General features: G+C 37.3%; 2 protein-coding genes across 20 annotated transcripts in view; one reads left to right on the top strand and one right to left on the bottom strand.

The window, feature by feature from the left end:
* The window catches only part of LOC143882630 (putative receptor-like protein kinase At1g49730), a 37,756-nt gene extending 30,403 nt beyond the window's left edge, over positions 1–7,353 (bottom strand). For both annotated transcript variants that reach the window (XR_013252287.1, XM_077386094.1), the window contains exons 1-2: positions 7,023–7,353; positions 2,246–2,797 (exon numbers count right to left, since the gene is read on the bottom strand). Coding sequence is in view for 1 of the 2 variants with exons in the window: in XM_077386094.1 (XP_077242209.1) it covers positions 2,246–2,797; positions 7,023–7,095 (625 nt within the window). In the remaining variant the exon portion in view is untranslated. The remainder of the gene's footprint in view (positions 1–2,245; positions 2,798–7,022) is intronic.
* A 1,264-nt stretch (positions 7,354–8,617) lies between these two features.
* LOC143881737 (uncharacterized) lies at positions 8,618–17,343 on the top strand. Of its 18 annotated transcripts, XM_077385461.1 has the most exons (8): positions 8,618–9,068; positions 9,281–9,350; positions 10,913–10,966; positions 11,085–11,124; positions 11,432–11,508; positions 15,115–15,207; positions 15,933–15,966; positions 17,147–17,163. In XM_077385461.1, exons 4-8 carry the CDS (start codon positions 11,087–11,089, stop codon positions 17,151–17,153), a joined length of 249 nt encoding a protein of 82 aa, XP_077241576.1. In that variant the 5' UTR covers positions 8,618–9,068; positions 9,281–9,350; positions 10,913–10,966; positions 11,085–11,086; the 3' UTR covers positions 17,154–17,163. The 18 variants fall into 18 exon arrangements, 9 of the variants coding, with proteins under 9 accessions (XP_077241576.1, XP_077241717.1, XP_077241220.1 ...); XM_077385602.1 differs by lacking the exon at positions 9,281–9,350 and having other exon boundaries at positions 8,618–8,946; positions 10,917–10,966; XM_077385105.1 differs by lacking the exon at positions 9,281–9,350 and having other exon boundaries at positions 8,618–8,946.
* Positions 17,344–17,664: the final 321 nt, after the last annotated feature.

Here is a 17,664-nt window from a genome sequence, read left to right as displayed (position 1 = left end):
CCTTTGTTGCCCAAAAAACTTTAGTGATTGGAAGCAAAAGGATCTAGAATGGCTGATGTAAAACTAGGTCACAAGCTTAGATTTGTTAGTCCAAACATAAAATATGGGCGAAGGCAGTGTTTAAAGAAATCAACCTGAGGAAGATAACGATTGTAGAAAATCTAAAAAAGTATGAGTGTATTAACAAACAAAGAAAGATTAATTCAGACGAACCCACGGAAAGGATTAAACTTCAACAAGAATACAATCATATCATACTTCAAAGAGTTGAAATGGAAGCAGATATCCAGATCAAAATAGTTGAGAGATTTCATACTATTGCCAGAGCTGGAAGGCATAGTAATAGATTTCACTACCTGATGATGAACAGCATAAGATTTGAATACCGGAAGCCATAACCATGAAAGTTGTATCCTTTTAAAAAACAACTATATTCTTCGAACGAGCGAAGTCTTCCTGCTCTGAAAAATGAGCAATTTGAGTAATTGGACAAGGAATTCGAGGAGGAGTTGGAAAGGGAAAGGCCTTTTTCAGAGGTTAAAATGTCATTTTCCATGAAAAAAGACAGAGGGCCTTCTACATAGCTTTTAACCAGGTTTGCTGGGAATGAATTTAAAAGAACATCATGGACATGTTCAAGGAATTTCATGAAGGCAGTAATTTGAGCAGATGCATGTGAGACATATTCATCACCCTTGGTCAAAAGAGACAGAGCGGAAAGTGTGACTGACTTTTACCCCATTAGTTTTATTGGGGGATGTTAATAAGATTCTAGCCAAATTCATGGCCGACTGACCAAGGATTGAAATTTCGGTTTCGGTTTCGACCTCAGCGGGCAATTTCAGTTTCGGTGGAAATTTCGGTAAAAATCTTATAATTTCGGCTTCTGTTTTAAATTTCAGTCCCGGTCGAAATTTCAGTATTTCGGCCAAAATTTAAAACCATTTGACCGACTAAGTGCAATGTTGGGGGACTTCATCTTTAAGTCCTAGAGCGCTTTCATTCAAGGCAAACAAATCCTTAACGGAGCCTTAGTTGCAAATGAATGCATTGAATCTTATCATCACTCGGGTAAGTCGAGGGTTCTATGTGACGTAGATATCGAAAAAGCTTATAACGGAGTGGAATAAAGTTGTCATGAGTAGCTTATGAGAAGAATGGGATTTGGTTCTTAGTGGAGAGGCTGAATGTCAACGTGCTTCCATCAAGGAGACCCTTTGCCGCCTTTCCTATTCACTATCATGGATTAAGTATTCAGTAAAATGGTGGATAGGGCTAATTCTAGAGGATTAATTAAAGACTTTTATGTTGGTCACCTGTCAATAGAAATTTCTCATCTTCAATACGCAGACAATATCTTACTTTGAGTAGCCCTTTTTTGTCAAATTAAAAAACTAAGAGCAGTGATTAGATGTTTTGAATTTGAAGCGATATTTGGTCAAAGGGTGAACTTCGCTAAATTCCTAGGTATGAGGGTCAAATTGGAGGATTCAGAAACAGAGGCTCGCGCGAACGTGGTGGGATGCAAGATGGATTCCCCTAATACATACTTAGGCCTTCCTCTCTGTGTAGGGAGACATGCAAAAGCCTTTGGGACCTGATAATTGAGCATGTGGAAATGAAAATCTCCCAAAAAAGTGTGCTTTTTCTTGGTGGTAGAGTTACTCTTATCAAAAATAGTTTTAGCTAACCTATCACTCTACTTCATGTTGCTTTTCTGATGTTTGATTTCATGGAATTGAGCAGTTTCAAAGGAGCTTTCTATGGAATGACAAAGAAAATATTAGAAAGTATCATCCGGTAAATTGGGGCGACAGTTGCAAGCCTTGAAAAGAGGGAGGCCTTGGCATCCGAAATGATGAATAGAGGTCTTCTGTGGAGATCTGTAATAAATGTTAAATAGGGTACCTAGTGGGTCAAGTTCTGAAGGGTGGACTCTATCAAATGATTATATGCTCCATGTTACTTCTGTTTGTAGAGATATTTTTAAATTCTAAACTCTCTTGCAGAAAGTAATTCACTTTAGGGTGGGAGATGGGGTGGAGATAAATTCTGGATGGATAAATGGACTGGGAACAAAATTAAAGAAGGATTTCATATTCTCTTGCAATAATTAAAAGGGGAAAAAGCTTTTTACATCAACAATAGCAGTTACCACATTAGAGGGTTCTCAACGCACACAACAAAACAATTGATAGTATCTTAAGTAAAGATTCAAAGGCCTCAAATCTTGACACATAATTACCTGGAAGTATATTAAGCCCTTGAACCCCAAAGAAACAGTTTGCCATGTCAGCAATTGACATGTTTTCACCATGGCTCGCAAGTGATACAAAAGTTGCATCCCGACAAGTACTCAATGTCATGTTATCCTCTGCTCCTAAAAGATGATGAAGGTATATAATACCAGCATTTAAGCAACTCCTGCAACTACCTTCCAATGAAAGAGGCATCTTACAGTTTTGTATGACATTTTCAAAATTTGGAGAATGCAACATTTCCATGACAGTCGTTCGGCCTTTGCATTGCAAAGTAACTGGAATTTTTGTCCCAAGTCCACAGAAAATTGTTGCATTCGGTGGAATGCCATAAAATTCTAAGGTTCTTGATACAGAACTGACACAGATCTCTGATAATTTTGATGGAACCCCCAGATTGCCAGTTGCATTTGCGTAGTGAGCAATGGAAACTGCAACAAAAGCGTTAATGTAACGACAACATTTTCCTTTGTCGGCTTCATTAGAGCATACAGAAGCTACCAAAGTAAAATTTGACCCGCTCAAATCCAGGGGACAACCTGCATTAATGGCAGAAGAAAAATCAGGGATGGCCATTTAGTTCTTAAGAAGATATATCACTTGCAACCCAGATAATTGGTAAAGTTATAAGGCAGGTTTCAGGAAATTCTAATCATAAAATTAAACGAAGTATTGAAAGGTCAAATTACAGGAACTTTATACGAAAACTTCAAAAGATATGTATCACTTGAAATCCAGATGATTAATGCAGTTACATAGCAGATTGCAGGAAGTTCACTAATAAAATTGAAAGGGGAGATGAAATTGTCAAATTACCAGGACCTAATGTTAGCTTTCAACATACAAAAGATGTTTATTGATTCGATCATGTTTGTAGAAACAACGGAAGACTCAATATTTAGTATGGAATCAAGTAAAATGGACTTCATGCATCTAGGAGAGGGATATGTGGACTCTTTTCGACCTGAAAATAAATGTATATAAGTTCAAGAGTCAAACATCTGCAAACATTTTTAGCAATGTCAAAAGAAAGTTTGATTTCGTGCCTACCAGAACATTATTGTGTTATTAAGTTCTTGTGATCCTAAGGTCTTAAAATTCTTTTATGTTTTCAATAGCATTGAGGTATTGTTGACACCTTAAAAGAGGAGAACACCAAAAGAATCATTTACTAGAATGTGAACACAAAGTGGCTTCCATGTTTGGACAGAATAAGCTTTGAATAGGCACTATCTAAGAAGGGTTTAGAAAGATCGCCCATTATATTTAGGTGGACCAAACCACAGAGCAAAACAATCCCCCGCAACCAAAGCACTTAGGCACCAGAGCCATTTATGACATCATTCACTCTACATAGATTCCATAAAATCAGAACATATGATAAGTATGCTTAGGCTTGGTGTGAAAAAGATAAAAATGCAAAACAATATCATATTGGGGAATTGTGAGATGAAAGTATAAACATATTTCAATATACTCAGGGGAGATATTAATAGAAATGGAATATCTAATAAAGGGAACAACGGTGCGAATATTAGTGTGTGGCAGCCTTAATGCTTGTTTACACCTCAGAGAATTCCATTGTGTCAAATTATCCCCTTGTTACTCGAACACGGTCTGATACAACAGCTTCCTCATCGACCATTGCCAGATCCTCTCCCTCCATGTGGAACCTAAATGCATACTTCTAATTTCATTAGTATTCAGGGCATTCACTCTGAAGAAAAGCAAATAAACAGAATTGAATAATGAGGTAAAGATAGTCGTCACAGATAGAGCCGCCCCTACTGTGGCGAATGCATTGAACCCCAATGAGAAGATGGGAGTTTAGAAAGATCCACTCCCAAGCCACGCTGCGAGTCACAACTACCCTAGAAGTCTCAGCTTTTCCGACCCCATTAGTTCCTTGAGGAAATTCTTACCTTTACTAAGTCTTTCATTGATGTGTGCCCTCAGTTGAAGATCCACCCACCCGTAATGGCACAAGAAAGCAAAGCCTCAGCTATGTAGATCAAAGTGGGTACCAGTAGAGAAAAATAAAAAAGGCATCCAAGAGGTTCTATATGCACTAGCCGTTGATGAGACTTATAATGGATTATGAAGATGAAAAGGCAAACGTTCAAGATTTTTATTTTTTTATTTTTTTTTTTTTTGGAAAATTGACAAAGTATATTTATACCTCCCAAGCCACGCTGCGAGTCACAACCATGGTTTAAAATTTCGGTTTCGGTACTGGTTTCGGACCCTTCAAAAACCAAAATTTCGACTGAAATTCCGAACTTTCGGCCGAAATTTTGTAACATTTTTTTTTTTTTTTTAAATACAATTTCTAGAAATTTTGGACAGAAATTCGAAATTTCGCCAAATTTCGGTTTCGGTCTCCACCGAAATCCAAAATTTCGGATTTCGACCGAAATTTAAAACCATGGTCACAACTACCATTGAAGTCTCAGTTTTTCCAACCCCTTTAGTTCCTTGAGGAGATTCTTACCTTTACTAAGTCTTTCATTGATGTGTGCCCTCAGTTGAAGATCCACCCACCCATTATGGCACAAGAAAGCAAAGCCTCAGCTATGTAGATCAAAGTGGGTACCAGTAGAGAAAAATTAAAAAGGCATCCAAGAGGTTCTATATGCACTAGCCATTGATGAGACTTATAATGGATTATGAAGATGAAAAGGCAAACGTTCAGGGTTTCTTTTTTTCTTTTTTTTGAAAATTGACAAAGTATATTTATACTATGAAAATTACATTGGTGACCAGAGGTCCCAAATTGCATTTATATAGCATTTAAAACGTTCAAGGTATCATTTTCAGATTCCATGTTTGAGTGTTGTTTTGAAATGATTTTGATTTATGATTTGATGATAACACAAACAAACAAAGAAATTCGCTAAAAAAATCAAGAACACGAGATTTGTAGTTCATCATATTCTCTCACAATGTCCCTGGGATGACAGTGTTGTCTTTGACAAGAATGATAGTATAGACTTTGACAGTGTTGCAGGATGATAGTGCTGTCACATATGATGTTGGGACTCGGGTAGAACTCACCCCCAAAAGCTAGCCATTAAGTGGAGGGTGCACAAGCCCTTATAAGCCCATCCACATCCATTTACTTTTCTGATGTGGGATTTTTCCTTTCGCGTGGTGTACACTGTGAAGTACAAGAAAGATGGCTCCATAGATAGATAAAAGCTCGCCTCCTTGACAAATGTTTTGGGCAGAGATGCGAGATTGATTACTAGGAGACATTTATGCCAATGAAAAAAATAAATTCAATTTAAGTCCTCCCTCTTTTGGAAAACCTCTCACGGTCGTTGCATCAGCTTGATGTTAAAAATGTGCTTTCTCATGAAGACTGCTGAAGAAATCCGACAGGCATATCCGATCTAATCGTGCACAAAAGAAATGGAAAGGTAGAAAGAAATAAATCACAAGATGCACACCGATATTTTTACATGGTTCGGCCAACATGCCTATGTCGACAGGCGAGAACACGATCTTCCACTATGAGAAAAAAATGTTACAACGATTACACCGGGATTAATCCGCAAACCATAACCCTTTCCCTTGCCCTCTCAACCAAGATCTTACACGAGAGTAACCAGAGAAAACCCTAACAAGAACCCAAGAGAACCAAAAAGAATCTCTCTCTCTCTCTCTCTCTCTCTCTCTCTCTCTCTCTCTCTCTCTCTCTACATATATATATATATATGAGGAAAAGGATTGTACACTCGAGCGCACCAAGTGATTTCCTATATATATATATATATATATATATATATATATATATATATATATCATTGAGGTAGCCATCACACCCCACATTTTTCTCCTAGTTTACACACATTTAGGCTCTCTCTCTCTCTCTCTCTCTCTCTCTCTCTCTCTCTCTCTCTCTCTCTCCATTGAGGTAGCCGTCACACCCCACATTTTTCTCCTAGCCCGCACACATTTAGGTCGTTGAAGAGAGTTGTGATTTATACCAATGTTACCCGGAATACAGTTCATTCCAATATGCGGCATGGTAATGGGTACATGGTATGATAGTAACCCGATATGCCGTACGATGAGAGTAGGCTTAGTTGGTTATTTGGGGCATGGTTTTAAATTTCCCTGAAATGACCGAGATGTTTCCATTTTCATCCCCATAACACTATTTAAGAGAGAGAGAGGGGATTCATGGGCTTTACTTCAAGTCAGAAGTCTACCACGCTTACCTATTCGGCGAGTTGCCACATATCAAAGGATTGATATCTAATGATGCAGGGGCAAGTCATTTACCAGTAATGCCCTATCTCAAACGATGAGAATCAACATCCTCAGATGTAATTCATCCACAGAAAGCAAATGCTAAATAATCATAGGAATTTCTAATGCCGGGTCGACATTCCTAGGAAGAAATCAGGTGACAAATGCAAGTGAAACAACTCAAAGAATGAAATAAAGTAATATCCAATCAGATCCATACACAAAAAAAAAAAAAAAATACAAAGAAGCAGCCTATTGACTCGCCTCAATTAGGCAAAAACACCATACAACCCACCAACACAGCAAAACCCAGTTCCAAATTCACCATCTTCACCAAAATAGCTGACCCGGAAACTAAAACCCACATCATAAAACGCCCATCATACCAACCAAGAAAATAGCAAAAGAAAAACAGTAAGACAGTTGAAGAAGAGAGTGCTACTCCATATCAAAAGAGCCTAATAATAAGAAAGAAAGGATGAAGAAGAAGAAGAGAAGAGAATGATAGACCTGCCATGACTAGTTGCTGCATTTGGAGAAAAGTCAGCCACCACAAAACAGCGGCGGATCCGTACCCCAGCATGGCCGGTAGAGTGAGGGTGAGGGGGGGCGAAAGAGGGAAAGAGGAAGGGCCAAATAAATACTCGCTATAGGTAAATTGGAACAGTTGAGTTCAGTAGACACCTTTGTACAGTGTATTGACTGAACTCCTCCCTATTTTCAAACATGACAGAGAAAAAGAGGTCTGACGAGACCGGGTCCCATCCCCCCCAAATTTCAGACGGAGAGTCTTGGGTTGGGACCCAGGAAAAACTGGATGTTTGAACTCTGGACGGGGCTCGAGTTTTCAAAGGTTGAAAAAGTATCCCCGATCCACCCTCATTTTTAACAATAATGGGTGGGCCCAGGTAAGAAAAGTGGGGCGAATATATCATTCCCATATAAAATAGAGGATTATGTTGGTCTAGATATTTTATTAGACGGATTATTACAGGCAAGACCATTGTCACTGTTACTCTTCTTTTCTTTTCTTTTTTGAGCAAAAGTCAGTTAAAATCTTGAGGCTTACTAAAGTGAAGGGCGCCCTTGCAAAAAGGGCGCCCCCATTGGTTGGAAATCACCAACTTGCATTTAATGTTCTTAGACTTTTCATCTCATTTAGTGCACTTTGGTGATTTCCAACCAATGAGGGCGCCCTTTCACCCCCTTTTGCAAGTGCGCCCTTCAGTTTAGAACTCCCCAAGATTTATTGAAAGATAGAATTGTCACACTTTACTTTCTTCACCCTGATAACTAAAAGGACTAAGCAGAAAGTCACTTTTATGATCATTGGTTAAAGGCAGGTTTTGGGGTGCTATAAGGGAGCATTGGTAGGCATATACGTGAGATCAAGACCGTTGATCTTATAGAAAATCATGAGGTGAACCATATGGTCTGGGACCCACTCCAAATGGAGATCCCATGCGTGAGATAGAGGTGTACAAAAATCAACGGTTTAGCTTATCTTGGGCGTACCCTAAACGAGGCTTGATAGATCAAGGGCCTAGAATCATTCAATCATGATGTTCCCGATGGCATTTGAGGGGGGCTTATGGCTGCCTTATGAAACGGATCAGATTATTAAGTGTAGAGAGTAAAAGTGACTTTCTTGTTTCCAATTCCCCACATAGATAAGACATGCCAGGCCCACCATCCTGAGTATGAGGTAAAACTTAACTCGATCTCCACCGTAGATGCGGTAAGTGATCCAAACTATTCAGCCATTGATCATGCCCTAGATTTCGAACCTATTAAATAATCCTTGTACAAAGCAAGTGCCCGGAGAGGGACAAAACGACAGAATATGGGCAATGTGAGGGGCGGGTGATGTGAAGAACAAATTAAAAAACATTCTCCCTCAAGCTGTTGTCTTTTATGAAGGAATTTATATATCTAATCTAATCTAGTACAATATAGGAACTGGAAAAAGAGATTTTTTTTATTAACCCTCGATTTTTCTCCTTCATTCTCTCTCACATGCTTTTACCATTCAGCCCCTTAATAATTCATATATATAAGATTGTAAATGACTTTACCACATGCTTTTAAATCTCCACACATCTCTCTATCGTATAGTCTCCACCGCCTCTCACTCTCTCTCGATTTAACACGTCCCAGCCTTTCCATTCTATCCATCTACCCTTCTACAATTTGACAATTCCTCCTCCATCTCAATCTGCACGTCTCTCTCTCTATCTCTATTATGGGTAAAATCGTCCCTCCCAATTTCGCTACTTTTTATCAATTACTTTCTAGCGCATGTCCTCTCTATCGTCAGAGATATTTTTGTATACTATTGTCTTCTTCTGGATTTCTCTCCCTCTTTCTATCACAACTCAAGAGAGACTCGATGGCTCTCTCTCTAGAATTTTGGCGCTGAAAATCTTCCCTACAGGTAAATCGTTTTTTATTCCTCATCTCTCTCTCTCTACAATTTTCCAAACCCTAACCCACTTAGTTTTACCGCCCATCGATCCCCTTTGCAAGACCTACGCCTCCACAGCTTTAGTTACCAAGGTTAGGGTTTCCTCAACACTTTTCCCAATTCTCTCTGCGATTCCTTTATTTTCTTAGGTTTTTGTATCCTCTGTGTTTTTAATACGAATTTTGAATACTAACTTTCTCTGTAAGATTCGCGAATTCACATTATCTGCCCATCTTTTCCAATCTAATGTTTTACTCCTTTTGTATCTGCTTTATTTTGGAAAATTGGAATGATGGCATCCTAGAGCTATGAAAAAGATTGATAATGATGATGAACCCACAAGCTATCGATAAGATTAAAGATTAAAAGCCCAGGTGATAATTTGCTATCAAACACGTCATAAAATTCCTCAACCAATTTTTTGTCAAAGTTTTTCCTTTTTAATGTCTTCTAAAGTTCTACCCCATTTTCCCCAAATCGCTCAACTTTCTGTGAAGCTCTTTCAGTTCTGGAAATGGGTTCATCTTTGTATTTCTTTAAATAAATTATTTTAATTAGTTTAGATGAAAATCTAAGTTTATCATCCATTAATTAGTTTAGATGAAATGAATAACAGAGACGAAATGATATGGATGACTATAATTATTGGGTATGTAATCTCAGGGGTTCACATGGTTTGTTTCTTACATGCACTTCATCAAACTTATTGTTTGTTTTGTCTTTGATTTGAGGTTTGACAGTGGAATTTTGCGAGCCTCAATAGTTTTTAGGGAGTTGTGTATTGTAAACGTTTGTACACACTCTTTCAGAATCTCTTAACCTTTGTCGTTATTTGTTTGGTACCTTCTTTCTTAAGAAATTTATAATAATTGTGCCATCCTTGAATTTCCAAGATATAATTTTAGAGCTTTATATTACATTTTTTTTATTGGAAGCCTGTGACAACTGTATTCTTCCAAGCGTGTATTTTGTGTCAATTTATCTGTGCTAAGCTTATATTGATTTCAACCAATTTCTTGGATGTATTGATGCATCAGCTAAGGACATGACAATTGTTTTCTTTCATTTTGTGGGAAAACACAGTTTCTGGGTTTCGAATTTGGGCTACTATGATTTTGGCTGTTATAACCATGATGTTCTGCTTGCTTTTCATGAAGTTGAAAATGTAAATGGAACTCAGAGAACACATGGCGGGAAGAAATGTACTTTAGGTTTTGCCTTTCACATTGGTGATTGCTATATGCCATGTTCGTAAAATATTATGACAACCGATTGTGGGTGCCAAACAGATTGATGAAGTCAAATTTATACATAACTATGAGTCCAATTATTAGTTTGGCACTCACAATTGGCTGTCATAATCATAAACGAGCAGGGCCCTATGCAATGAAATGCCGGCTCTATGCCATCATTTTCTTAAAAGTGACTTCAAGTCCACCCCCTACTATTGACCTTTTTTCTAGAAATAATTTTTTTCTTATGAATAGACAAATAAAGGTCACTGGAATTATCGGTGAAGTGATGGATATTTCATCTCCCTACACATGCATGTTTATGGTTTTGCATTGTCTTTATTCTTGGGCTTGATATTTTTTTACCGCGACGTGTGGTGCACATGTTGTCTTCTCATTTATATTCTAATAGTTTTACATTTACAAATAATTCACTTAATATTTTTTACATTTTGTTTTTTCTTCCTTGCCATTTTTTTTTTTCATTGGAGCATTATTTTCCATCTCTCAACCTTTTGTAGGATGCCACTCCACTACATTTTCTCCGTTTCAGATTCTTTTAAATCTCTTAAGCATCACTTAAGACACCCAAAACCTATTTGTTGCTCTTTAGTCATAAATTTTTGTTTAATTCTTTCCCTTTTTGGCTTTTGCCGGTATTTCACTTTTTGTTCATTAAAATATTTCTACTCACCTCTTCTTAGGCAGCTCCTCCTCAAATCTCGAATTGTCCATACAACCCAAATGTTGCCGTGGGGTTTGGTTTCCTGATGACTTTTTGAAAATTTACACTTCTATGCTATCTTTTGTTCTTTTACATCAATTAGAAAAGAAAGTGTTCCCAACCTTATGTATACTTGGATGTTATTTGACAAGAAATGATGCTCAGAAGTCAAATATGCAGATTCATAAAGCTGTAAGTTTTAATGTGATAGAATGTGAGTGTTTAGTACATTTTGCCAATGGGATAACTACTTTCAAACATCAAATTGAAAATTTTCTACTGCATAAATGATTTCCCTTTTTCATGTTACAGTCTATTGACATCTCAATTATACTAGGATTCTCCAATAATTTATCCAAAAGAAACAGGTCCAAGGCATGATTCTCTCATTCCTTGGATATTTTTGTAACATTATGTTTTGCAATGCCAAAGCCTTCAAGCTTCTCGGTCATTTTTAGAACGCATAGATCATTTTTTATGCAACCTTATGTATGCTTAGATGTTATTTGACAGGAAATGATGCTCAAGAGTCAAATATGCAGATTCATAAAACTGTAAGTTCTAATGCGATAGAATGTGAGTGCTTAGTACATTTTGCTAATGGGATAGCTACTTTCAGACATCTAATTGAAAATTTTCTACTTCATAAATGATATCCCTTTTTCATGTTATAGTCTATTGACATCCCAATCATACTGGGATTCACCAATAAGTAGCCATCACTTCATATTGTAAATCACTACTCATAAGTACATTGAATATATTTTCCCTGCTTCAGTTTTTCTTCATTTTGTAATTTAACAATGTTGACATGTGAATTTGAACATTCATGCTTGGTTTTCTTAATTAATATTTTATTTGCTAACTCTGTTTTAATTTTAATTTTAATTTTTCAGGCTCTATTGGAATGACATCAAACGATTTACTTTTCAAAGGATTTATTATAATTTGATGTCAGTAAGATGCTAATGTTCAGAATTTTCACATTACGTGAAAAACTACTATAATATTTTTTGTTAACAACTTTGGTTCAACAACTCGATATCATAAACATGTAATGCTTTTACTTGTGTTCTACTCGAGTATTTTACGTATCTTCTTTCATTTCTTCCTTGGATTTCAGAGCATGTTGGTAAACACCGTAGACGCTTCCGTCGAAACACCAATCATCACCGTAGACAGCCTTATATAGTTATAGCCCATTGATTATCTCGCTCATAAGTTCGTTTCCTATGATTCAATCAACGTATGCTCACCCATCACCTTCTACTCCATTGGATTCGGTTTTAATTATTTCATGGGTTATCATTTATTAGGACGACCGTCAAAAATCCAATGGAGTGTATGTTTTACGTTATTCTTAGATTATGATTATATATGTTATAATGATTTGATTACCCGAAACCGATCCCTCTTCCCTCTTTTGGTTGATTTGGACATTTGAATAGTGGACTAATTGTCTTCTGTAAAGTTGATTCATCTCACGCCATTGAATCAAACAAAGATTTAGCTTATCTTTTCCTTTGGAGTTGCGGTTTCCTTCAATCCAAAAATATATTTTCTCTTATATTTTCAATCCTACCCCCTCCTTTATGCTTTTTAACAAAGGCACTCATTAAAGCCACATAATTTCAATCCTACCCCCCTCCTTTATGTTTTTTTAATTATGGACACCTCTATAGATTGGAGGGCTAGGATCAGCCTATGGAAATGATTTTACGGGCACAACCTATTGATGTTGTGTTCCATCACATGGACGGTTTGGATCAACCTATGATGTGGTCCGTACAGTTCTTTGTCGGCCCGTGCATCGCACGGGGTTTTTTACTTGTGTGTGTGTGTGTGTGTGTGTGTGTGTGTGTGTGTGTGTGTGTGTATACCAACCATCCTTCCTGCCTTGCCTTCGGACAAGACAAGTAGCTAGTTTTTGGTTATGAGTAAGTTGTTCGAGTTAGGCAACCCGCGACTAGATTGACTAAGCCCCGCTAGCTTGCTTTAGGGAGAACAACAACTGGCATTAACAACCCTAAGGTTGCCCAATGGCGAGTGTAGCGAAGGTAACCTCCCGTGAAGGGGCATAATTCATAGGGGGCGGAACGGTTAGGTGTAGGGATTCATTCCCCCTCCGGGGGTTATCCTGTTATACAGAAAAAAGTAGCTATAATGCCTTTTTCTGATGAATCACATATTCCTACGATTTGATGGACTAATAAATCCATCAAATGAATCGTAATAACAATTGAGACATATACTTGTCACTATAAATAAGAACCATGATTCCGACAGTAGTGATTAGTATTGACATAATAGAAGTAAGTGGGTCGATCAAGTGTCCGAACTCTAAGGAAAAATCATTATTGATGGTCCAAGACCATAGATATTGATAGATGGAACTGCCATCTATTTGTTGAACAGATATATATATATATATATATATATATATATATATATATATATATATATATATATATATATATAGAGGAAAGTGAAGCTACACCGCCGGCTTAAAATACAATGGGCCCACATTGTTTTGGTGATCCAAAGAATTCATTTGATTGGCCCTCACATAGATAGGGTGTCCACCAAAAATCAGCTCCACAGGATCATCCCAACCCTACGATTTGTGGAGGCAAAAATGGACGTGTAAAAACCTTCACAAATTTGTCCATTTTTGCCTCAACAGTTTGAAGGGTTGGGATGATCCTATGGAGCTGATTTTTGGTGGACACCCTATCTATGTGAGGGCCAATCAAATGAATTCTTTGGATTACCAAAACAATGTGCGCCCATTGTATTTTAAGCCGGCGGTGTAGCTAAGTTAGCTACACCGGTGGTGTAGCTTCACTTTCCTCATATATATATATATATATATATATATATATATATATATATATATATATATATATATATATATATATCTACTATTATATAGCTAGAGGAAAAAGGAATTTCTTTTCTTTTTATTTGGGAATTACATATCAGCATTAGACAATTACATCTGCTATTCTTCTAAATTCTCCTTCAATGACCTTTGCCTCATTTCCAACTATATAGTTACTGTATATAGCAGTGGACAAAATCGGCAAATACATCCTTCTCTCAAACGTCAGAGATCTTTTTTATAGCCGTACATGAAAATGAAAAGCAGATTTTTATCTATGATTTTATCAATTATCATCCTCCTCCACCTCCTCTAAACGACAAACAATTTCATCTCCCTCTCTCTCTCTCTCTCTCTCTCTCTCTCTCTCTCTCTCTCTCTCTCTCTCTCTCTCTCTCTCTCTCTCTCCCCCAGACCGTGGAATATTTCTTGAACTTTCTCATCCCAAAACCCCATGACTGTGGAGGCCGCGGCTAGCGGTGGTGGTGGAACCCCACCTGGCGAGGCTAGCGTTTGAGCTGTGGTATTTGTCCATTTCCCCATCTTTTTTCCTATTTTAGGGTTTGAATCCAGATTCTTCTTCTTTTCGATTCTAGGGTTTGGCTCCAGATGATAAAAAAAAAGTTTTTCTGCTGTAATTTTTTTTACTATGAATACTCTTCCCTTCCCTCCCCTCCCCCCTCTCTCTCTATTCGTCTTTCTCAATCTCACTTTTTACCAGATTTTATTTTATTCATCTGCTTTCATCTAACATGGCGGTTTTTGGCAGATTTTATCGGGCGATGATTTATTCGCAACCCCTCTAGGATAATTCATACCCTTGCGGTTCTCTGCTGCAAAAGTGAGCCAAGAATGAAACAATTTTCTTTTCCAAACAATTCTTGCAATCCAAACAGGGCCTTAATTGCTATTACTTCTTCCCATGATTTATATATAGCAATAGTGTGGTTTTGGTTAATTTAGAGGGATATTATCATAAGTAAAATTTGATTAGGATTGATCCAGCTTATTTATTTTTCTTGGTTGATAAGTTGTATGTTGTTTTGCTATTATTTAATTGCTCCCTCCAGTTCTGACAGCCATCTACTAGGTTTCTGAAATTTGATTTGGTAATTTTATATCCGTATAGATGCTGTAAATACCTGAATTTACCCCTTCCTTTAAAATTCGTCCCCCCTTTTTAATCAAGGGTATTTCGGTCATCAAGAATTTAATTAGAATTAGGGCTTCTTTACAAAGCCTATAAATAACCTCTTAAGGAAAATTTTACAACCATTAAGAAACCCTAATCTCTTTTGTAGCCCTAAAAGAAAGAGAAAACCCAATTGAAAGAGAAGAAGGTCAAGACCAAGAAATTGGAGAAGCAATCGTAGAGCCTTCAACCGCAAATCCGGATAAGAACTTGGAGTATTCTTCGTTTGATACAAACTAAAAACAAGATTGATAGGCTTTGGTAAAGTTTAAATCGATTAGAACTTGGTGTATGATTGGTTTAAAGGATGAATTCTTGGATCCCTAAGAGAACTTTAATTTTAGAAATATAGTTAGGGTTCAAATCGATCCCTAAAAAGATTTGATTAATTTTTATAATTAGATCTGAGAGTTTTCGAGTATGGAATTGGATTAGATGGATTCCTCTCGTCGTTACGAGTCCAACGGATCTAACCATGCACGAATCGGATGTCAAACGAATGAGTTATGACCTTTTTAGTCAAAAAACGGTGAAAAATCGCGCTTCGGGGAAAACCGGGTCCGCGCATGTGGCGGACGTCCGTCTGTAATCAGAGGGATTTCCGGACGTCCTGCGCGACAGTTTTCCCCCGGTAGTTCAAAAACTTCAGAAATTCATAACTTATTTGTTTCTCGTCCATTTTCGATGCTCTTGTACTCTACGGACATGCTGGAAATGAGTATTTTATGTTAAAAATAGTTCCGAGAGGTTTTGAAAACTTTATAATGATGATAATCCCAAAATACTAAGAAGAACCTTATGACGGTTTGCCGATTCTTTCCCAAAGAGGCACCAAAGGGTGTCTCGTGTTAGTAGGAATATGCATATGCCTAATACGAGTGAAATTAGCAATAAGACTCATGGAAATATTCGTACTTTTGATTGTAGGTGATTATAAAAAGGGAAGTAGTACGATTTTAAGGTACGTAATTTCGTACTACTTTAGTGCTGCGATTTACCTTTCGAACAATATGCCATTGTTGATTGTGAATTCCAAATTCTCTGAATTTTTGGAGCCATTGATAAACTTTAGACTTAACTTGGGTCTTGCATGCTAATTCCGTTATTGTTTGAAATCTATTGAATCTTAAGACAAAGAGACTTACAGTGAATGCTTTTCCCAATATATGAAACTTTTATGAAAACTCATTTGTGATTCCTTCACACTTTTGAACTTTGATCACTGTGTGACCATCCACATTGACAACCTTATGAAAAATCCATGTGAATTACTATCTTTGAATGTCATATGAACTCCATTGAACCCTGTTATCTAGTACATATTTCAGATGGAATAATTTGGGCCCCTTTCAGTTTTTCTAATTATATGAATCTTTGAACTATCAGACATCCTCTACTATATGAATCCACTTTGGAACTAATGTGAAACACTCACTTTGAACTGTGAACACCTCCTTTTGGACTATGTGAACTTTGAACACCTTCTTTTAGCTGTGTGAACTTTGAACACCTATTGAGAGGCTTAGGTTATGTGAACTCAGAAAAGACCCCCGCCAGTGGGGCATAGACATTAGCCTATATGTGAACATAAGAACTGTGATCCCGCCAATGGGGGATAAATGTTGGTCCTGTAGACAGGTATGTGAACCTAGGAACTAGTTCCGACATCCGTGAAGCAATAACTCGCTTTTTAGACCCGTTAGCAGTCGGGGTGACAATAGCTTGCTTATTGGACTAAGCCGATGATCTCGGGGTGTTATCGTACCTATATGAGTTTTCCTTCTGTGACCCTCTGAACTTGTGACTCCCTTCGTTGTTACACTATGAGACATCTTTTATGAACTTTGCTTCTAAGCTATTGCTCTTGTGATTACCCATGCCTTGTGTAGCTTGTGTCTACTTTATTCATTATTGGCCTTTGATATTTTGAACAGTGTGACTCTTTAGTTGTGACACTTTGACATGTGCCTTTATGAACCTTACTCCTCAATATTGAACTTGCGTTAATTACTTCACTTGTGGCTTAAATCCTTTTCAGTTATTCGTAAACGCTTCCTTTGTAGCATGCAATGACCCCACTTTTGTAGTGCATTATTATGTACTGAGCTTTTCAGCTGACTGTGGTTATATTATCATTTCAGAGTTTGATCCTCATGGAGGCGCAGGAATGACCCTAATTTCTGATTTTGTTATTTTAGTGCTTTGCATTCTTTAGAGAGTGAGTATTGTTAGGGATATTGGGTTAGATGAGAGATTTGGAAAGAAATTGAGATGTGATCATTGGATGAATGTAAGACATTTAAATTTGATTATTTAGATTATTGCGGTGGTTTTGATATTTGCTTTGCTAGCCTTGTACGCTTGTGAAGCTTGATATGCAGGTGTACGGCGTTGTCGCACCCTTAAGCCTTTTGATGTGAATATGTATGCGTATGTGTGTGGCTTGGGGGCGTGACAGATTCAGTTTTTTTTTGTTTTATATTCGGTTTATGACCTGCCTATTTTCCATGTGTGCTATATCAGATTGCAAAATACCCTCTAATTCCAACTTTTTTTGCAAATTGCCTAGCTTTGTTGAATTTATTTTTTTTTTTGAATGGTATCTGAATATATTAAAAAGGGAGAGACCGAAAAAGGCTTGCTTTGTTGAAATTGATGG

The sequence above is a fragment of the Tasmannia lanceolata genome, unplaced genomic scaffold, assembly GCF_043159265.1.
Source record: "Tasmannia lanceolata isolate RefF3 unplaced genomic scaffold, GAP_Taslan_0.1 ptg000002l, whole genome shotgun sequence".
Taxonomy (NCBI): domain Eukaryota; kingdom Viridiplantae; phylum Streptophyta; class Magnoliopsida; order Canellales; family Winteraceae; genus Tasmannia; species Tasmannia lanceolata.
The sequence above is the reverse complement of the archived record's forward strand: the minus strand, read 5'-3'. Positions and strand labels throughout refer to the sequence as shown.

Coding starts and splice junctions, on each gene's coding strand:
- LOC143881737 (XM_077385032.1), top strand. CDS start 8,811: ATGTCCTCTCTATCGTCAGAGATATTTTTGTATACTATTGTCTTCTTC. Junction 11,125..11,431: donor ATATGCAGATTCATAAAGCT/GTAAGTTTTAAT, acceptor ATGTATGCTTAG/ATGTTATTTGACAGGAAATG. Junction 15,208..15,932: donor GCCTTCAACCGCAAATCCGG/ATAAGAACTTGG, acceptor TTTTGATTGTAG/GTGATTATAAAAAGGGAAGT.